Here is a 19,768-nt window from a genome sequence, read left to right on the forward strand (position 1 = left end):
CTAGGAGGAAACTGAGTGCTGAGGCCACCATCACAGTGTAGCAATTCACTTGAAGTCATTTGATTTGCAAGTGTCATTCCTTCATTTGCCTATTGACTAAGCAGATTGTAGCAGGCAGGTCATTTGCAATACTTGCCACACCTTTGTAAAAATGTCTTAAATCCAGGTGTTTATCTAGAGTTCCATGTACGGTGGTGTTGTGTAGCAGGAGCATCCTGGAGTGGTGTCTGGGTGCCATATGTCACCTCAGACAGCCAGAGCTCTGCCAAAACAAAGCCGGTGACCTGTATCTTACTAAGGACAAATCTGTCCGCGGCCATGTGCCCCGGTCAGCACTAGGCAAGAGGTCTTACTGGGTACTGAAGCACGGTTTGCTGCCTGAGCTGTGTCTGGGTTAAAACTCATCTCTTTCTAGCCGTGTGGGGTTGTTAGGACTAGAGTCTGCCGTGCATGTGATTGTGAAAGGCGTAAGTCAATATTTCTATGAACTTAAGGCTCTGACGTGTTCAGATTCCAGCTCTTTCATTGTCTGCGCTATAACCAGGACATCTCTCTTCCACATCTGTGTATAGGGCAGGGGACTCTTCAGAGTCTATACTTGGTGCTAGCATAGTGAGTGAAGGCCTACAGCATGAGAGTTGGGTGAAATCTGAGGTTGTGTTATTTACCATTTAATCTCAGACAACTTAGTTGATTTCTTTGTGTCTTGTGTTTATTTGAAAAGCTATCCCTATATTTCAGTGTTAGCAATGTTATCTAGAGTTCCATGTGTTGTGTAGCAGGAGCATCCTGGAGTAGTGTCTGGGTGTCAGGCTTGGCCTAATTCAGTATTTGGTGCACGGTGAGACCATGGGACCACCTGGCAGCTTTTATTCTGGTTGTATTAGTTAGCTACCTTTCACCAGTTCAAACCTGTGTGTTGTTACTTCTTGCTGTGTGCTAACTTAACTGTGTCTACTATAAAATGTGCGTTTATGCGTTTGTTCTGTTCTCAAGGTGGTGATGAAGCATAATGCTGTAATAGAACATTTAAAACAGAAAAAGACCATGACTCCAGCTGAAAGAGAAGAAAATCAAAGGTAGGAGAGTCCCAGACACACTTGAGTCTGCAAAGTTTGTTTTTGCTTTGGTCTTACCTAAGTTCAATGCCAGTAGTGCCTCATAGTCCATTGATCTTTGAAGTTTTGAGCTCAGTTTGCACACCATCTAGGGATGTAGACAGATGGTGCCTTGCTTGTCCGGGTGGAGTGGACGGCGTTACAGAGCTTCTCGTTTGTTTTCCTCTAGGATGATTGTCTGTAACCAGGTGATGAAGTATATTCTGGATAAGATAGATAAGGAAGAAAAACAGGCGGCCAAGAAACGCAAGCGGGAGGAGAGTGTGGAGCAGAAGCGGAGCAAACAGAATGCCAGCAAGCTCTCTGCTCTGCTGTTCAAACACAAGGAGCAGCTCAAAGCTGAGATCCTGAGAAAGAGAGCACTCCTGGACAAAGAGCTGCAGATCCAAGTGCAGGTGGGTTCACAACCTGGCACACTTTCTCTTCTCCATTGTAGCTTAATCCTAAAATTCCAGCTTGCTTTTTAGAATTTGCATTTGTGCTTGTAGCTTGGAGAGTAAGGACGTGCATGGCAGGTCTTTCTGTCTTCCTATGTCTAGTCCAGAGCCTGAGCTATGTGCTGGGTGAAGAAGACTGTGTGTGAGAATGTAGGAAAACATCCCATAGAGTATCTTGTACAGTTTAAGAAAATAAATACCTATCACATAACCAGAAGCTTGGAGGTCTTCCCACAGAAAACAACCAGACAGGGCCAGCACCCAGGTTCTTCATTGGGGAAAGAAACACAAACTACAAGAAAGAAGACAGAATTCTTACGTGTGATTCATTTATTGACATCCCCAGGGAAACGGTATTAAAATTGGTAACAGAATTAAGCTTGCCAGCAATTAGTATTAACACTGAGATTATATCTTTGTCACAGTAGCCTGAGTAAGAGAAGCATCCACAGTAGAATCAGAAAATGTGAGCTGGGCAGTGGTGGCCCACGCCTTTAATCCCAGCACTTGGGAGGCAGAGGCAGGCGGATTTGAGTTCGAGGCCAGCACTTCAGGGCAAAGGCACTCGGATCTCCCAGTTTGAAGAAGGACAGCCTGGTCTACAGAGCAAGTTTCAGGACAGTTAGGTCTGCATAGTGAGATCATGTCTCAATAAAAAACAAAAACAAAAACAAATTCAAATATGTTAAAATTTTAAATGCAAAACGGAAAACACAACTGCCACCTTTCAAATCTTGGAGGGCAGTTCTTAGAATGGCTTGTCCCTTTTTTCCTTTATCTTTTTATAAACATCTACATAAAGCTGCCTTTGTGTTATTTCCAACAGGATCTCTGTTTAGCCTAGGAATTCCTTGGTCTCCTCCTTCAGCCCCTTGAATGCTGGGATTGTAGGCTGGTGCCACCATGCCAGGGAAGGCTCTCCTTTAGCATCTGTAAAACTCCTGTCCTGCAGGTGCAAGGATTCCATCTATGCAGTGAGCCTTTCAGCTGCCGTAAACTGTATTCTACAGTTGGTATGAAGGCAGCCTCGGGCTGACGAGTTAGTAGAGCTGAGGGGCTCATCGTGCTCTCATTTTTGTGAGACAAGGTGGATTAGCCTTTGAAAGCGTGTTTGTGTGCTGGTGTGTTTGAAAGCGTGTTTGTGTGCTGGTGTGTTTGAAAGCGTGTTTGTGTGCTGGTGTGTGTGTTCTGGAGAAGGAGCCTACTGTAGTTGAGTTCCTCGAGGTAGAGGTAAAGGGGCAGTAACTGGGACAGGTGGTCAGCCACATTGTCCTCACAGGGCGGGCGGGTGGGTGGGCGGGTACCGTGAGTGCACTTCACTCCACAGCTTTCTCCAGGTTTCCTTTGGGTTTTTTGAGACAGGGTTTCTCTATGTAGTCCTGGCTGTTCTGGAACTCTCTGTGTGGACCAGGCTGGCCTTGAATTCACAAGAGATTCATACTGAGTCAACAATTCTTTAGTTTATTGTTTGACTGGTTGGTTTGGTTGGTTGGCTGGGTTGGGTTGGTTTGGAGACAAGTCTCACCTCTGATTGTCTTGGAACTCAGTGGTTCTCAATCTTCCCAATGCTGTGACCCTTTAATACAGTTCTTCATGCCAAGCAGTGGTGCGCACGCCTTTAATCCCAGCACTTGGGAGACAGAGGCAGGCAGATTTCTGAGTTCGAGGACAGCCAGGGCTACACAGAGAAACCCTGTCTCGAAAAAACAAAAACAAAAAATATATATAGTTCTTCACTTTGTGGTAACATCTAACCATAGTATTATTGTTGCTGCTACTTCATAACTGTAATCTTACTGCTGTTGTGAATCGTAATGTAAACACTTGATGATAGATCCCTGTGGAAAGGGTTGAGAATTACTGCACTGTGTAGAGCAGGTTGGCCTTCAACTCTCACGGGTCCTCTAGCCTGCCTCCCAAGTACTGGGATTACAGTTGTGTGCCACTACACCTGCCTTCTTTTGGTTATTTTAAGGGGAAATATCGTTAACTCTACTCTAGAAAGTGTGGTGTGTGGATCTGTCCATGTCTGTCCTGGTGGTTCAGTCTCTGCCTCTCATCTCTGTAGGAATGCTGGAGTTACTGATTGGCTGCTACAGCTGCCTGTATTCTGGGCATTGAACTCAGGCTTTTTCACAAGGACTTGTACTCATTGAACCATCTCACGAATCCAGGATTTCAACGTACAGCCAAAGCTGTATAAAGAAAATAGTGTCTTTTGGATGGATTGCTTGTTGGGGGTTGGGGAGGGGTTGTTTTCAGACAGGGTCTCATCTCAAGTAGGCTCTGCTAGCCTAGAACTCACTGTGTTACAGAGGAAGACCTCTGACTTCTGATCCTCCTGTCTGTCTCTGTCTGTCTCTGTCTCTCTCTCTGTCTCTCTCTCTCTGTCTCTCTCTCTCTGTCTCTCTCTCTCTCTCTCTCTCTCTCGTGCTGGGACTGCGAACCCAGTTAGAAAATAACATATTGTGTTGCCTGGGTCTCCTATCCTAAATCTAAACAAAGCATGATAAAGAAGGACAATTTACCTCTTTTTCTGTTCACTGCTGTTCAGAACCAGGTAGATCTCTGAGTTCAAGGACAGCCAGGGCTGCACAGAGAAACCCTGTCTTGGAAAACAAAAAACAGACAAAAAGAACTATTTGGCAAGTGGAGGTAATGTCCAGCTCCTGTCCAAGTTGCCCCATCCTGTAACCCTGTTGATCATTTGTTTGTCTTCAATTGACCACAGGAAGAGCTGAAAAGAGACCTGAAAATGAAGCGAGAGAGGGAGATGGCCCAGGCGGTACAGGCCAATGCCGCCTCAGTGCCCACACCCTCCGTGCCAGCCCCTGTGCCAGCGCCTGCACCAGCAGCCCCTCCAGCTCCTCCTCGTTCTCCGCCTCCCTCCACACACAGTCTGCCACCTGCAGGCCACCCCACAGCCCCACTGCCTGTCGCTTCCCAGAAGAGGAAGCGGGAGGAGGAGAAAGACTCTAAGTCCAAGAAGAAGAAGATGATCTCCACCACCTCTAAGGAGGCCAAGAAGGACACCAGGCTATATTGCATCTGCAAGACACCTTACGATGAGTCCAAGTACGTGCCTGTCCCCCAGCTTTGTAGTTGAGCAAGCAGTTGGCAGCACTGGGAGAGGGCGGGCAGGTGTGAGTCTGGGCTTCACCAGGTGCTTGGCATCAGTGCAGTTAGGGGGCTGTTTCACAGGTGCTCGGGCTTGCTTGTCTTCTGCCATGTCCTTTTCTGTCAAAAACAAGCTTGCTGTGGCCTCTTTGCTTTCCAAAAGCTCTTTGTAGCCTCGCTCCTAATCTGCCAGCACTGCATCTTGCAGAGGCTGCTGTCCCAGCTCTCCCTGGCCAGATCCCAGAGTCTATCCTAAAATGGATGGTCCAAGGAGGCATCATCAGGTCCCTGTAAAAAAAAAAAGAAAGAAAGAAAAAAATTGCAAGTTAGTATTGTTGTCTATGTTTCCATGATATTTGTAATCAAAAGCAGAAAACATAAGTATTCCTTTTATCCACTTTGTGAGTTTCACAGTCAGAACATGATAAGCATGGCAATTGGAAGCTGTTTTTGACAGTCATGACTTGTATTTGGTGACATGAATGAGATTTTTAGAGATCTTAGATGTTACTCCATAAATATACTTTCTTGTTTTTCTTCTTTATTTATTGTTTTGGGTTTTTTTTTTTTTTTTTTTGGTCATTTCTATTATTCAATGATGTATTTAACTTCTGTCTGGAACATGCAGGTGTACAACAGTGTTTGTAAGCTGCCAAGAATCACAGTATCATTTTACAGTACCCAGCAGTTTAAGTGTACTTAGAAATCCTTACTGCCTGTGCGTGTGGGTCTGTGGAGACCACTCCATGGGTCCTAAGTCACCATCAGTTTACAAATGTCAGACAGAAGCTCTGGAAGCTCTGCTGGGAGATATACTCCCTGTTGAGCTCAGCAGGGTGTGGCCATCTTCACGTGCCAGCATGTGTCCCTCATTGGTGAATATCCATCATGTAAGGAGCCCCGCCCTGTAGTCTGTACAAATCAGTGTGCCTCACTTTAAGTAAAACACCCAGGAGGGTTCCTGAGACAGAGAGAGACACCGAGCCCCACCACAGATGGGGCTTCATAGAAAGGTCAGCTTTGAGCTGACACAAACCTTGACCCACCTTCTTGGGATCTTGGCATTGCTTAAAATGAGGCGCGCACACGTGTGCTCGTTCTGTTGAAACTGCCCATGGTTTCTGGCTAGTGCACTTCTTGTTTTTTTCTGGTTTTCCATTGACATTTCCACACAGCAGGTTCATTCACCCCCTGTCGTAGTGTTTGCTGACATCTCGGACCAGACCAGCCTGGTTTGAGCATTGTGTCACTAGCTTCTAATGAAAGTTATTAAAAATTGGAAACTTAGGTCCTGAAGTTCCTTCCAGCGTATATAACACCTTCAAGAGGCAACATTTACAGTAACTCACCAGGTCCTAACCTGAGTTGGGGAGTATGGGCATCCCAGGTCAAAAGAAAGGCTCACTGGGAAGAGGGGGCTGAGGCACCTCACTGTGTGTTACTCCCTCACAGTCATGAGGTGTGCATTCCTCAGGTTAACATAGCAGAGACAGCTTGGTCGAGGGCAGGGTACCAGTGATGGCAAGGCCAGCCTGGCTGCCTGTGAGTGACGCAGGCCTGCACAGCTTCCACCAGCAGGGATAGAGATGCTTTAGAGAGCTGCTGGTTTCCCTCAGACCCTTGTGTCAAAGCCTGGGCTCCTCCCCTCCCCTCCCTCCCTCCCCTCCCCTCCCTCCCTCCCCTCCCCTCCCCTCCCCTCCCCTCCCCTCCCCTCCCCTCCCCTCCCCTCCCCTCCCCTCCCCTCCCCTCCCCTCCCCAAGCTCTGTAAGCAGGAATGACTACATACATGGACCTCTCCTAGTTTCCTCCCTAGCACGTGTGACATTGTCCTCTCCACCTGGCTGGCCTGCATGTCCTGTCCTGTAACTTGTCCTTGGTGTTTGCGCTCTGCTTTGTCTCCAATTTTAGTTTGTGAGATACATTTTCAAACCTATCTAAGAAATAGCCCTGGTATTGAAATGGCTTCTGTAGAATAGGTTTGACAGATGTAAGTCTTTGATTCTTTGGCTTTGGTTTCTGTGCCTGTTACAGTTTCACACACATTCATTAAAAGGAAGCCATTACCATCCGTATGTTTTGTTTTTTTTTTTCAAATTCCAGTATGTTTTAAGACCCATATTTCACTAAACAGTGTGTCTGCTGAAATGGATGTGAGTGACGATGTGTCCACCCTTGGTACAGCGTCAGATGCTGTGTTTGCCACTGGTAGACTGGTGCATTCAGGGTGTTTAGCTGACTCATTGCAGAAATTATCCTGTAAGAAAGCAAATCAGGGTAGAGAAGACAGATTTACATACCATGCAGCTCAAAATGACCACTACAGTGTCATTTCCATTGTGAATGCTTTTAGGTTCTATATTGGCTGTGATCTTTGTACTAACTGGTATCATGGAGAATGTGTTGGCATCACAGAAAAGGAGGCTAAGAAAATGGATGTGTACATCTGTAATGATTGTAAGCGGGCACAAGAGGGCAGCAGTGAGGAATTGTACTGTATCTGCAGGACACCTTATGATGAGTCACAGTGAGTTGATAAGAGCGTCTGTTTGACAATTCAGGAAGCCGCATTGCTCGATTGGTCACTTACCTAAAAATGAAAAGCAGGGCCTCTCTGCTGTGTCTATACCTACGTTACAAAGCCTTTCTGGTTTCTCCTCTCTTCCCTCTTTCCCTCTCCTTCAAAATGTATGTTGCTTCCTAGTGAATGGTTGAGTTGCACTGGGGGAAATGGGGTTATAACAGTAGAATTGATTCTTCACTGTGTCACAGAGTAATGTGAGGAAAACAGCCTGTGTGTCTGAAGTGGTGTTCTGTACAGCTCGACGCACCCTTTGGGAAGAGCTGGGGCTGTTGCTAACTCGCTGACTCTGAACACTCATTTGATACGGGACTAGTTGAAAGATGTTTGGGGCCTTATTTTGAGCTTTAAAGTCAATCAAATGTTTCACACTTTTCTTCAGATTGGTTCCCCATTAGCACACAATACTTTTTAATATATTTACAACTTGGTTAATAATTGGGATGTCGTTCTCAAAAGTAGTAAAACAATAATAATGCTAAAATTACCTTACACCCCAGGGTTAGCCTGTGTTCAGTTGCATGATGGGTAAAAGCAAAGTCTGAGCAGAAGCAGCCAGTCCTTTGGCCTCACATTTCCATTTTGGATCTTGCAGATTTTATATTGGCTGTGATCGGTGTCAGAATTGGTACCACGGGCGCTGTGTTGGCATCTTGCAAAGTGAGGCAGATCTCATTGATGAGTATGTCTGTCCACAGTGCCAGTCGACAGAGGACGCCATGACAGTGCTCACACCACTGACAGAGAAAGATTATGAGGGCTTGAAGAGGGTGCTGCGCTCCTTACAGGTGAGAGGCTGCTGACCGCTGCGTCTGACAGTGAAGCTCAGCTGCCTCACTGTGGACGCAGGTTTGACCTTCCCCTTCTCCAGTGAACACACTTGGCTGTCTCCCAGCCCTCAGAGAGAGGGGCTGGACACAGGGCACCTCTGCACACGCCGGTGACATGAAGTTTACTGAAGGTGCCACTTCCGCAGTGCTCATCTGACACTGCCACACACTGACAGACAGGTGCCACCTCCACTGTTGCTTACCTGACACTGAAGAGTGCTCACCGTTTGCTTTCCTTTCAGTTTATTTCTTGAAGAAAAGTATATCACGTAGGCATAGATGAGAAAGCCGTTTGATCAAGTCTGGTTATTTTCTCACTAGTGGGAAGATTGGGATTATTGGAGATGGGTGTCAAGATAGGACGTTATGTTAGCACACTTGGCTGTCTCCCATCTGTAATCACATCTGATGCCCTCTTCTGGAGCGAGCGGGGCCAACCGGAAAGAGCAGAGGTCCTAAATTCAATTCCCAACAACCACATGAAGGCTCACAACCATCTGTACAGCTACAGTGTACTCATATACATAAAATAAATAAAATAAAATATAAATAAATATTTTTTTTTAAAGAAAAAAGAAAGAAAATCTCTGACTATCACCCAAATCACCTTGTGTGGATAATTTCACTTCTCTAATATAAAGCTCACTTGAATTTTCAAGGTTTGTTGATCCAATGAGGCAACTGAATAATAGCAGCATATATATTATATGTAATACATACATACATACATACATACATACATATACTGTGTGTTTCTGGTGTCTGTGTATGTGTGTTAGTGTTTCTACTGACAGCCGTGACACTTGCTCTCTGTTGTAGGCCCACAAGATGGCGTGGCCTTTCCTTGAACCCGTAGACCCCAATGATGCACCGGATTATTACGGTGTTATTAAAGAGCCAATGGGTAAGTGCTTGCACTAAATAGGAAGACGAGTTTCCCAAGGCTTGGGCAATGATCTCTCACCATGAAGCTGATGAGGGAGAGTATCGTGGACGTGCAGGCAGCGGTGTAACTGTGTCAGTCAGTTGGGATGCTCACTTGAGGTGGGTTTCCTAGGTACTTAGTCCAGGCTGACTTGACCCTGGAGTGCACCTCCCCGTGCTGAGGTCAGAGGACGGCACCACCAGCTGGGAATATCTAGTAAATTTACATATGCATGCCTTTGAGCCAGCAGCTCAATGGGACAAGTGTATAGTCCTCAACAGTGTTTATGACAGCTAAACACTGGAAATGAACAAGCTGTCGGCCCAGGAGCCTCTGCGTCACATTGTGTATGAGTAGAGAACCGTGCAGCTGTACAGACAGTGAGTGCAGTCAGTGAACCCAGCCTGATGCAGTGGAGACCCTTATTTCTCCAGGAGAGAAAACACTGGTAGAGCAGCTGTAGCTGAAGGTACCAAGAGTGGCAGCTAGCTACATGAGGTCATATTTCAGAATACTCTACCAGCTGGAGAAGTTCCAAAACCAAAGCAAAAAAACTTCCAAACGTGTGGAGCAGTCCCAGATAGCTGTTGCCAGCAAAGTATTCTTAGAGAGGAGAGAACACGGAGAAGAGGGAAAGGAGGGTTCTGTGAGATCCATCCGAGGCCTGAGGTAGAGTGTCTTGTACACTTGAGACCCAGGATAGTCACTGCGTTAGTCTCTTTGAATAATGATTTGGATGACTTTGTGTGGTCTAAAAGTTGAATTTACTGGAGCTAGAGAGATTGCCCAACAGGTAGGACAGCTGAGACTCTGCCCACAGACCAGGCTTCAATTCCCAGCACCCAGATACATGGTGGTTAGCATCATCTGTAACAGAGGGCTGACTCCTTTCTCACCACTGCCTCCTGCTCAGTGCACATACATGGGATTTAAGAAATTGAATGTTTCTTAATTTACTAGCCAACTTCAACTTTTTAAATTATTTTTGTCTTGAGGTGTTTGGCAAACAGAATTCGTTCTGTAGTCCATCTTGGCCGTCATCCCCCACTCCAGCAGTCCTCCTCCTCAGACCACAGCGTGCAGGCCTGGCAGGTGTGAGCCACTGCTCCTAGTTTTTTCAAAGAGCTAGGGTACTTTCCTGTGTCTTTCCCTTTGTTACCACGGGAACAATGTGCCTCCTCTGTGGACATGTCAAGGGCATACAGAGCTACAAGACATCATGGGAAAAAGTTAAAGTTACCCATTTATGTCTGGGCTTTAAACTATAAACATTATATTCTAGTCATGCCCCACTCCCTATTGTTTTGAAATAGGGTCACACTCTGTAGTCTTGGATGCCCAGTTCATATAATTCTCTTGCCTCAGCCTCTTGGGCACAGGCAATATTGGTATCCACCATTCCCAGACAGTTGTATGTTTACTAAAAGTTCATAAATATGCATTAAATTGTCTCCATGGTGTGGACTAACTTTAAAATGGTGGGAGACAGAAGAAGGCAGATCTCTGACTTTGAAGCTAGTCTGCTCTATAGAGTAAATTCTAGGATAGCCAGGGCTATACAGAGAAACCCTGTCTGGAAAACAAACAAAACTGGTGGGTCGCTTTGAGGCAGGTAGCAGGGTGTTACTAAAGGCCAAGGCTGCTGCTGCTGCTGCTGCTGCTGCTGCTGCTGCTGCTGCTGCTGCTGCTGCTGCTGCTGGTTGTATTCATAGCCCTGAATTGTAATTAACCTCAGTGTGCATAGTGATTTGTGTTTGTTATTTTAGTCTACTTTCAAAGATAAAGACAATTTCTGCTGGGTAAGGTGGTGCATCCCTTTAATCCCAGCATTTGGAACACAGGCAGGCAGATCTCTGGGAGTTGTAGGCCAGCCTGGTTTATTTACTGAGTGAGTTTTAGGATAGCCAGAGCTATTTAGAGAGACCTTGTCTCTCTAAGCCGGGCGTGGTGGCGCACGCCTTTAATCCCAGCACTCGGGAGGCAGAGGCAGGCGGATTTCTGAGTTCGAGGCCAGCCTGGTCTACAAAGTGAGTTCCAGGACAGCCAAGGCTACACAGAGAAACCCTGTCTCAAAAAACCAAAAAAACAAAAAACCAAAAAAAAGACCTTGTCTCTCAAAACAACAACAAAAAAATACTTTCATATGCATAGAACCAATTGGCATAGTTTTCTTTAAAGCAGTTGAATAAATGGATATTGTTCTGTGTGGTTAATTAAATATGAAAGAGCCTTCTTAGCAGCAGCCAGGATTACTGTCTTAGAACCCAAAGCAGAACATTTCTCATGAATGGCAAGCTAGCCTCCAGACATGGAGAAGCAGATTCAGAAAGATTCAACATAGCACATGTTGAGTTCATAAGAGCTGCAGGCCCTGATCACACTGGGAAAGACCTTAAAGCTTTGAAAATATTTTGTTTTGTGTTTTTAAGACCTTGCCACCATGGAAGAAAGAATACAAAAACGGTATTATGAAAAGCTGACAGAGTTTGTGGCAGATATGACCAAAATTTTTGATAACTGCCGTTACTACAATCCCCGTGACACCCCTTTTTACCAGTGTGCAGAAGTTCTTGAATCATTCTTTGTACAGAAACTGAAAGGATTCAAGGCCAGCAGGTAAGCACGGGTGTTCAGTATGCTGAACTAAGTCACTCTTGAAACTCTGTCCTGCCCTACTGAAGGGCGGCCAGTGGAGTGGTCATAGTAAGTTGTTCCTTCAGATAAAAGAAACTGTTCCTACAAAGTCAAGACCACAACGTTACGGTTACACTAGGCATGGCAGTCAGAGGAAATTTGTGAGTTTGAGACCAGCCTGGTCTATACAGAGAGTCTCAGGCCAGACTGGTCTACATAGCAAGACCCTGTCGCAACGAAAAACAAACAAACAAAAGACTATGGCATTGTGGTTTACTCTGGAGGATGGGAGCCGACAGTAATAAAAAAGACCTGTGTCTGTTAGTGTGGTTAAAATGAAGCCCTTCATGGAGTCTGTCTGTCTGCAGGACTTGGGTTGGGGGCGGGGGGGCTCCTGCTCTCCTCAGCCACCCAGGAGAGGACCAGCAAGAAGGCGTTGATGCTCTCCTGGAGTTACTTGGGCTTAGAAATCATCAAACACTGGCTTTCTAGGTGTTTTTCTAGGCTGTGCTAGTCCGTACGTCCTCCATTGTCCTAAGCCATAAACCACTGAGCAACTCTGCATGAGTTTTTCTTATTGTGACCTTCATTCCCTTCAGTTTCTCAACTCCAGCCCACATCTCAAGCCCATGAAGTTCTTCTTCCTGTAGAGCTTGATGCCTCTTGGGTGGTAACAGCTCTATCACTGCTGTTCTGTAGCCTTGCGGGTCATCCTTCACCATCCCCACATCCCTACTCCCACCCTCTCGGTCAGCTCTAGGCGCTCAGATCGTATAGACCTCGGATGTGCTGGGGACCTGGGTCTCTGGGCATCATCTCAGGCATCCATCCCTACAAGATTCCATCCTGAGTATGAGAATCGGGGTTGTGAGCCCAAGGTGAGGCTCAGGGACAGCGCGAGCGTGTGTGTATTTCCTCTGTCATAGCAAGAGCTGTATTTTAGACACAGTGTAGGAACATGCATAGTAAAGTTTAAAAGATGAGCTCGTTGTAATAAAGAGCACACTGGACTCTCACAGGAGTGGGGAAAGATCAGCTCATCAGTCCAGTGCAGACCTCAGAGAACTTCACATACGGTAATTCCAAAGAAAACCACAGAGAAAAGTAACCTACGATCCTCATATCTGTGTGTGCTGGAGGGGGGCTGGTGTCTACCTCACCGAAGCTAGCGAGACTGCTTGCCTTGCTACTGACTGTGGCAGGCCAGCCTCCCCTGATAGAGAGTGAACCATTCCCATAATGCCACTCGGTACACTAAAGAACTCAAGAGTATCTAGAACTCACAAGCAGAGAAGTTAGCTTCAGACACATCACAGTGCCTGCCTGCCTGCCATGTGGACACCCAGTCTGTAACCTATCCTTCTGAGGGTTAGCTGATACCCAAGGACAGCCTGCAGGAAAGGGCCAGGATGGAGCAGAAAAGTAGAGCCCAGAAAGAATGAGAACCTTTTACAGACAACACACCCCTGAATCCTGTCCCAAGAAACTTGTCAGGTGCACTGCGTCTGCATCCTGGTAAACAGATTACTGAGAATAAGCAATACCTGACTAAGATAGAAAGATTAGGAAAGAAAAACTGTAAGCAATGAACGTTTACATCATGAAAATCCTTACCGTGCCTGCTCCTTGGAGCAAAGTACAGAAAGAAGATCAGAGAAGATGAGTGTCAGAAAGTGAGCTATGCAGGACCATCAGTCAGTCAGTCACTGAGTCTAGCCACTGGGACCCCTCTGTGCTGACATAAGGATGCTGAGCAGGGTGGAAGCCTCCACTCTGCAGCTCTCATCCTTGTGGAGAGAGGACAAGGCGAGGGGGCTGGTGGAAACCAAGCAACACACATCCCATGCCATAGTCCCTGAGTGCCAAGGCTGAAAGAGGCTTTCAGAGGGTGGACAGAACACCTATGGGTAGCAGGGATTAGACTAATGGCCAGTCTGCATGGAAGGGGAGACTCCATCCCAGTTCTTCAGGAAACATGGTTGTCAGCTTATGTGGTTAAGACAGTTCAGAGTGAATACAGGACACTTTTAGTGATGTAAGGAAAGGGCCTTCACAGACAGGTATGCCTGCTCTAACAGAGAGAAGCCTTGGCTGCCTGGTGTGGCAGCTCCTTCCTTGGTAGCACACATCTTTAATCTCAGCTAGCGTGAGACCTTGTCTCAAAAAGTAAACAAGGAGGGAGAAAAGGAAAGGAAAGCCTCTGGGCAGTGTTGTCACAAGTGTCTTTAATCCCAGCAATTGTGAGGCAAAGGAAGGCGGATTACCGAGTTCGAGGCCAGCCAGGGCTACACAGAGAAAACTTGTCTCGGAAAAAAAACAGAGAGAGAGAGAAGAAAAGAAAAAGGCCTTTGGTCCAGAAAACAGGAGGTCCCAGCAACTTAGAATGGCTAGAACTAAGGGACATTTATAAAGCCAGTATGTGCAGCAAGTGTCCAGGTCAGAAGACAATAGGGTATGCCCAAGATAGCAGTGCCTAAGGAAAGAAAAGAGTTCGGCTATTAGATAATTGTCAGAGTCCAAAAAGCATAACACTGTGAACTTAAAGAAAAAGCTAAGTGAGGCTGAGAATCCCCTTTCTCAACAAATGCCTAGATGCTGCAGAGAAAGGGCCTGGGCTTCTCAAGTCAGCCTGAGGAGGTACTGAAGACAGAACTGCAAGTTCCTGGGAAAGAAAAGGGCTCAGAGAGGAAGTAGGGAGTGGTCAAGTGAGCTGACTTCCCTCTCCAAAAACAAACACAGTTGATGAGAAAGGCCCAGGGGGCAGCACAGAGCTACAGCTCCCCTCACAAGAGTGCTTGCACAGCTAGTCCTCTGATCAAATTTTTAAAACTTGGAAAGCCTCCGGGCAGTGGTGGCGCAAGCCTTTAATCCCAGCACTTGGGAGGCAGAGGCAGGCGGTTTTCTGAGTTCGAGTAGTGAGTTCCAGGACAGCCAGGTCTACAAAGAGAAACCCTTGGAAAATCTGGGTGCTTTGAGTCCCATGTGAGCTACCAAACTAGTAGGCAGAATCCCAGAGGGAGGGGGGGGGAGAGGAGAAAAGGCAGTCCTGGAGCTTGTAGCAAAACAAGGATCTGAAGAAGAGACAAAAGCTTACCAACATACTAGGGTGTGAGTGGAGGAGAGTGAGTGATATCAAACCCAGGTCTTCAGTAAGCTCACACACATGGTAACATTGACCTCTAGGAGTAAGGGACCACCTCTTGCCAACAAGTTTCCGGAGGTGAATTGAGAAGCTGGCTCAGCTGTGCTCCAGTGCATTCTGTGTGAAGTGTAGCATGCTCTCCTGGTTAAGGCTAGTGTAGCACAGGTGATCCTTTTTGTTATTGTTTTGGGGTTTTGTTTGTTTGTTTTTCAAGACAGGGTTTCTCTGTGTAGCCCTAGCTGTCCTGGAACTCACTCTGCAGACCAGGCTGGCCTTGAACTCAGAAATCCGCCTGCCTCTGCCTCCCAAGTGCTGGAATTAAAGGCGTGCGCCACCACTGCCTGGTTTGCCCTCCTTCGTTCCTGCAGTTACCCTGGCCACACCTCCCATTTTTAATTTGTGATCTTCCAGATTGTGTGCACATTATTCTCATGCCTCTGTTCTGATTCATCATTTATACCATCCGTGTTCTTTCTTTTCTTACAGATTGTGATATCTTTAGTCTGACTTTTTAACTGGAATCAGAACTGGATGTTGGGGTCACTGTTTAGTGTACCACGTGTTTGCCTAACTCAAAATCCCCTCCCAAAAGTTGGAACTAGCTAATATAATTTTTTAATGTTAAATACAGATGTGTAGATACATAAAAGTTTTATTCTGGCAGCCATGTTGGACAATATCTAAAGAATTGTGAATGCCTGAGATGTTGTCCTTCCCACTACTGTGATAGAAAGTGCTGAGTTAGCCCTGCTACCTGTACAGTAATGTGGTCACTAACAGAAGCTGTGAATAAAGCTGTGAGAAGAGGAAGACTTTCTGGACCAGCACAGAAAAATGTGATGTTAATGTTCCTATTGTCTTGTGGTCGAGCCCCCTCCGCGCATCGTTGTAAACAGACAGGCGCACACCTTTGCCTCCAGCAATGCTTCTGCAAACGTCTCACTTGCCCCATTGGTTGAAAATGGTGGAATCTTAATAAACAATATATATTCGCTTATAGATACATATATTTTTAAACAGTGGCTTTTTCCAGTGAGCTACCATGTTTACTGTACAGTAAAAAGTTTTACTACTATAGTTTAAAGATTTCTTAAATGTTAACTTTCTTCTATTTGCTTGCCAAGGATGAGGGAGAGCGCACGGCGGCTCCCCCAGGCTGGCCTTGGCAGCCACATAAATTATCGATGGTTCACAAACGAAGGGTGCTTAATTGTCCCCTTTTTTCTGTATTCTGTAGGTCTCATAACAACAAGCTGCAATCTACAGCTCCTTAGAACTCAGCGTGTCTGTCACCTAAGCTAGACACAGCAAGTCTGGCGCTCTGAACTATTTAAATTAAAGCGCCAGATGTTTTCAGTCAGGCTTTCCTGACAAGACCGTAACCTCCTTCATATTGGTCACAACAGTCCAGTTGTATTCTTGGCCAATTTTGTCCAACGGACAAAGGAAAAGCAAAGTCAACGGCACCGTTGTCTTGTCCAGAGCAAATGGCTTTACTATTGTGGCAGAAGCAGGAACTTTGTTTATTGGAAAAAAAAAAAAAAAAAAGAAAAAGCAAGAAAAAAAAAAAAAAGATACTATGGGGTCAAGTGTAACTCCGTGGGAATGCCACATCTGCTCTTCAGTGAAGAAGCTGTTTAGAGTCTCACAGAAAACTTTTTGACTGTATTTATTTATTGTTGCAAAAAAAAAGACGCTTTTTTATTGCTGCCCTCATTTGTCAGCTAATTATTTTTTCTTATACAAATCCAGCCCTGGTTCCGTGTATCCACCCTGTATCCTATCATGATTCCTGTAGGTGAAGTACAAGGCGACCTCTAGGTGTCTTTTCTTTCTATGAAAGGAGCTGCTATGTACACATGTGCACACACAACTGGGAATCAACAATGAGTTTATTGTTCACGGGAGACACAAGTGAAGCTTGCAGAAAGGTTGGGCTAAGTGGTCCTGGACTACAGACTTCGTTGCCTTGAATACACCAGTACCAATTGTCATTTACTCTGCACCAGGCTAAATGAGCAAAATCTATTTGAAGGTATCTTGTTTGTAAACATTGTCAGATTCTAATTTTTTTCTTTTTGTATTAAAATTCAACTATGGATGTATATGAATCGAAATAAATGGAGATCATTTTTCTCCCACAGATGGAGGTCTCTTTGAATGTGCGCTATGATTACCTGTAAGCCTTTGTGGGGAATGGGGCGGGGGAGAGACCAGGAATGACAGGAAGACCTGGATTTCTCTAGAATAGCAGAGGCCCTTTCCTAAGTCCCTTGTCACCACATCAGAGAAAATCTCCAGGGAGCCGGTCCCTTGCATCTCTTGGTCATCCCTGTAATAACGGGAATATGACACAGTACAAGCTGCCTTCATCCCCACCTTCCAAAACTGTAGGCAGATTCCTGTGTGGGATGAAGGGTGTGTGCTGGCCGGGTTCCTTGGGTTTTGTTTGTTGCAGTAGAGCAGGGTAGAGGGTAGAGCAGACAGGCTCGCCCTGCATCTTCCTCCTGCGGGTGCACTCACCCTCCCTCCCCTTGGAGCTGCTTGCTGTGTTGTGAAAACCAGCCAGAACTGGGTCAGGCTGCCTGGCAGAGGTTTTCCTACATTTTGCACTAGTACATGTTAGCCTTGTCCTGCTGGGTTCTAGAATCTACCTAGTTTTTGTTTTTTAAAAGCCGCCTCTGTGCATTTGGTGTCGCCCTGCTATGCAAAGCCTTCCCCAGCCCTTAGTTTCTTGAAAGGAAACTGTGGCGAGTTGGCAAATTCTTCCTTGTGACAGGCTCAGGTGTACAGGTTCTTCTGGGTCACATGCTCTATGGAAGCCTACTCCCTCTGTACAGAAAAATGTCACTTTAGCCTATGCTTACAGCTAAAGAGACTTAACTGCTCAATATGGTAACAAAGTTTTTGCTTAAACTATTAAGGTGGAAGTAGTTAAATACAGGCTATTTTGTCCTTTTAGTTTACAAAAAAAGAAAAAAGAAAAAAATGTTCCACGTTGTAGGCACTGTGCTGATGCAAGAATTCCACATCCTAACGAAACAAAGTGATTCTGCACCTGCCCACGTCCAGTATTCCTGTACTATCTATTCATATATCTAAGCATATATGGGCTTAATCACTTAAGCTTGTTGCAGCAAGAGCTTTCCTACCTGTAGGCAATAGATTGCTATGTTTTTAACAAATTGTAGAAAATTCTAAATAATCCTTTTTGTACGTAATAGGACATTTCATCCTAAAAAAATAAAGTAATGTTTTTGACATTGGATTCTGTGCAGTTTCTAATGAAACAATGACTGGTTGGGTCAATGTTTGCTATATTTTTCTGAAGCTGTTGGCATTGCCAAGTTGTACAGAAAGGGGGGTGGGTATGGGTTGTGGATTTCTGAGACCAGGAAGATGTTAATTTCTTATTTGTGTACTTAATGGTATAAAGATTTTTGCAGTTTCTATCACCATGTAAAGACATTTTATAGTTTTATCAGACTGTGGAGTTTTAGTCTTTCAACGTACATTTATTTCAAAAGCTGCTTTTCTACAGATCTCATTTGACCTCCTTCTGCTCCTCAATAAAAGTGTTAGGCTGTCTGCTCCGTCCGGCAGACCGAGTGGTCCGACGCACATCTGTGATATGAGTAGGGCTCAGGTTCTGTGCCTAGAAGTTGTATTGCTTTGATAGATTTCTTTGGCTAAAAGTATTTTTTAGCATTTCCTGTGTTCCTCTCCAGATTCACAGTTTAAGACCATTTCTTAAGAGATATTTTCATAACGGCGGTAAGGCTTTTTTCTCCTGTGCAGGTTCTTCAGGGCTTGTATTTACTGTCCTGTGCTAGGTCAAAGAAATTTCGAACTTTTGGAGATGTTTTCTACGGTAAAAATGACCTTTTTCTATTTGGAGTGGCCTGGAGTGCTGTGTGGGACCCTCCCAGTGTGCTGCTGTCTGTAACCTGTCCTCTTAAGAGCTGCAAATAAAACTTCTCTCCCTGTCTCCGTCCATCTGTGTCAGGTCAGATCGCGGTTCTTGCGGTTCTCCCGCTTCTGATATAGGAGCCAAGCTGGCGGCTGCACACTCAGAATGTCATCCCTTGCCCTTGTTTGTTGTTGTTGTTGTTGTAAATTTTATTTATTTTTATGGGTATGAGTGTTTTACCTGCGTGTGTGTGTGTGCACTATGCGGATGCCTGAAAGCCCTTGGGAAGTCAGAAGAGAACACTGAATCCTTTGGAAATGGAGTTAGTTTACTTACTTTTTTTTTTTTTTAAGATTTATTGATTATATGTAAGTACACTGTAGCTGTCTTCAGACACTCCAGAAGAGGGCACCAGATCTCGTTACAGATGGTTGTGAGCCACCATGTGGTTGCTGGGATTTGAACTCTGGACCTTCAGAAGAGCAGTCGGGTGCTCTTACCCACTGAGCCATCTCACCAGCCCTAGTATACTTACTTAAGCCACATGTGGATGCTGGGAACTGAACCCAGGTCCTCTGCAAGAGCGGCTAGTGATTTTAACTGCTGAGCCATCTCTCCAGCTCCCAGAATTCACTCTCCCTGGTGGAGGCAGTTTTACAGGCAGTGTCTTTAACTTGGAGTGTTCTCTCCTGAATGAAGTAATGGCCGGGTGGGGTGGGGGGCATAAAGGACACTGGGAGGAGAGACCTTGGCACCTGGAGCAGTTTGAGTTTTTACACACACTCAGTGAGCTGCCGAGAAAGGCACCTTGATCCACCATCGACCGAATTTCAACTAACAGAGTGCTGTGTTTTCAGACTAGAAGAGACCATGCACAAGTCAGGAGGGTGCTCTGGAAGTGGCAGGCAAGAAGTCTTGCACAGACATTCAGATGATTTCAGAAGAACCTTGCACAATGCCATAGGATATTCTAGAGACAGTTTTTCAAAGCTAGTATTAGCACCAAAAAGGGGGAAGGGAGTTGTCCTACAGACAAAAGAGAAAAATGTCCTTTTCCCCTCCTTGAAGTCACAGCTT

General features: G+C 45.5%; 1 protein-coding gene across 8 annotated transcripts in view; it reads left to right on the forward strand.

Annotated features, from left to right (window-relative positions):
- Positions 1 to 16,924, forward strand: part of Bptf (bromodomain PHD finger transcription factor) — a 104,375-nt gene extending 87,451 nt beyond the window's left edge. For 4 of the 8 annotated variants that reach the window (XM_029483119.2, XM_029483122.2, XM_021175555.2 and 1 more), the window contains 7 exons: positions 997 to 1,079; positions 1,288 to 1,513; positions 4,287 to 4,630; positions 7,846 to 8,038; positions 8,900 to 8,984; positions 11,435 to 11,621; positions 16,019 to 16,924. In XM_029483119.2, the coding sequence (XP_029338979.2) occupies positions 997 to 1,079; positions 1,288 to 1,513; positions 4,287 to 4,630; positions 7,846 to 8,038; positions 8,900 to 8,984; positions 11,435 to 11,621; positions 16,019 to 16,055 (1,155 nt within the window). In that variant the 3' untranslated portion in view covers positions 16,056 to 16,924. Of the gene's footprint in view, positions 1 to 996; positions 1,080 to 1,287; positions 1,514 to 4,286; positions 4,631 to 7,022; positions 7,197 to 7,845; positions 8,039 to 8,899; positions 8,985 to 11,434; positions 11,622 to 15,267 lie in introns of all 8 variants that reach the window. The other 4 variants (XM_029483120.2, XM_029483118.2, XM_029483121.2 and 1 more) reach the window with 2 other exon arrangements.
- Positions 16,925 to 19,768: the final 2,844 nt, after the last annotated feature.

Source organism: Mus caroli, unplaced genomic scaffold (assembly GCF_978045245.1).
Source record: "Mus caroli unplaced genomic scaffold, Mus_caroli_1 scaffold_13, whole genome shotgun sequence".
Lineage (NCBI taxonomy): Eukaryota > Metazoa > Chordata > Mammalia > Rodentia > Muridae > Mus > Mus caroli.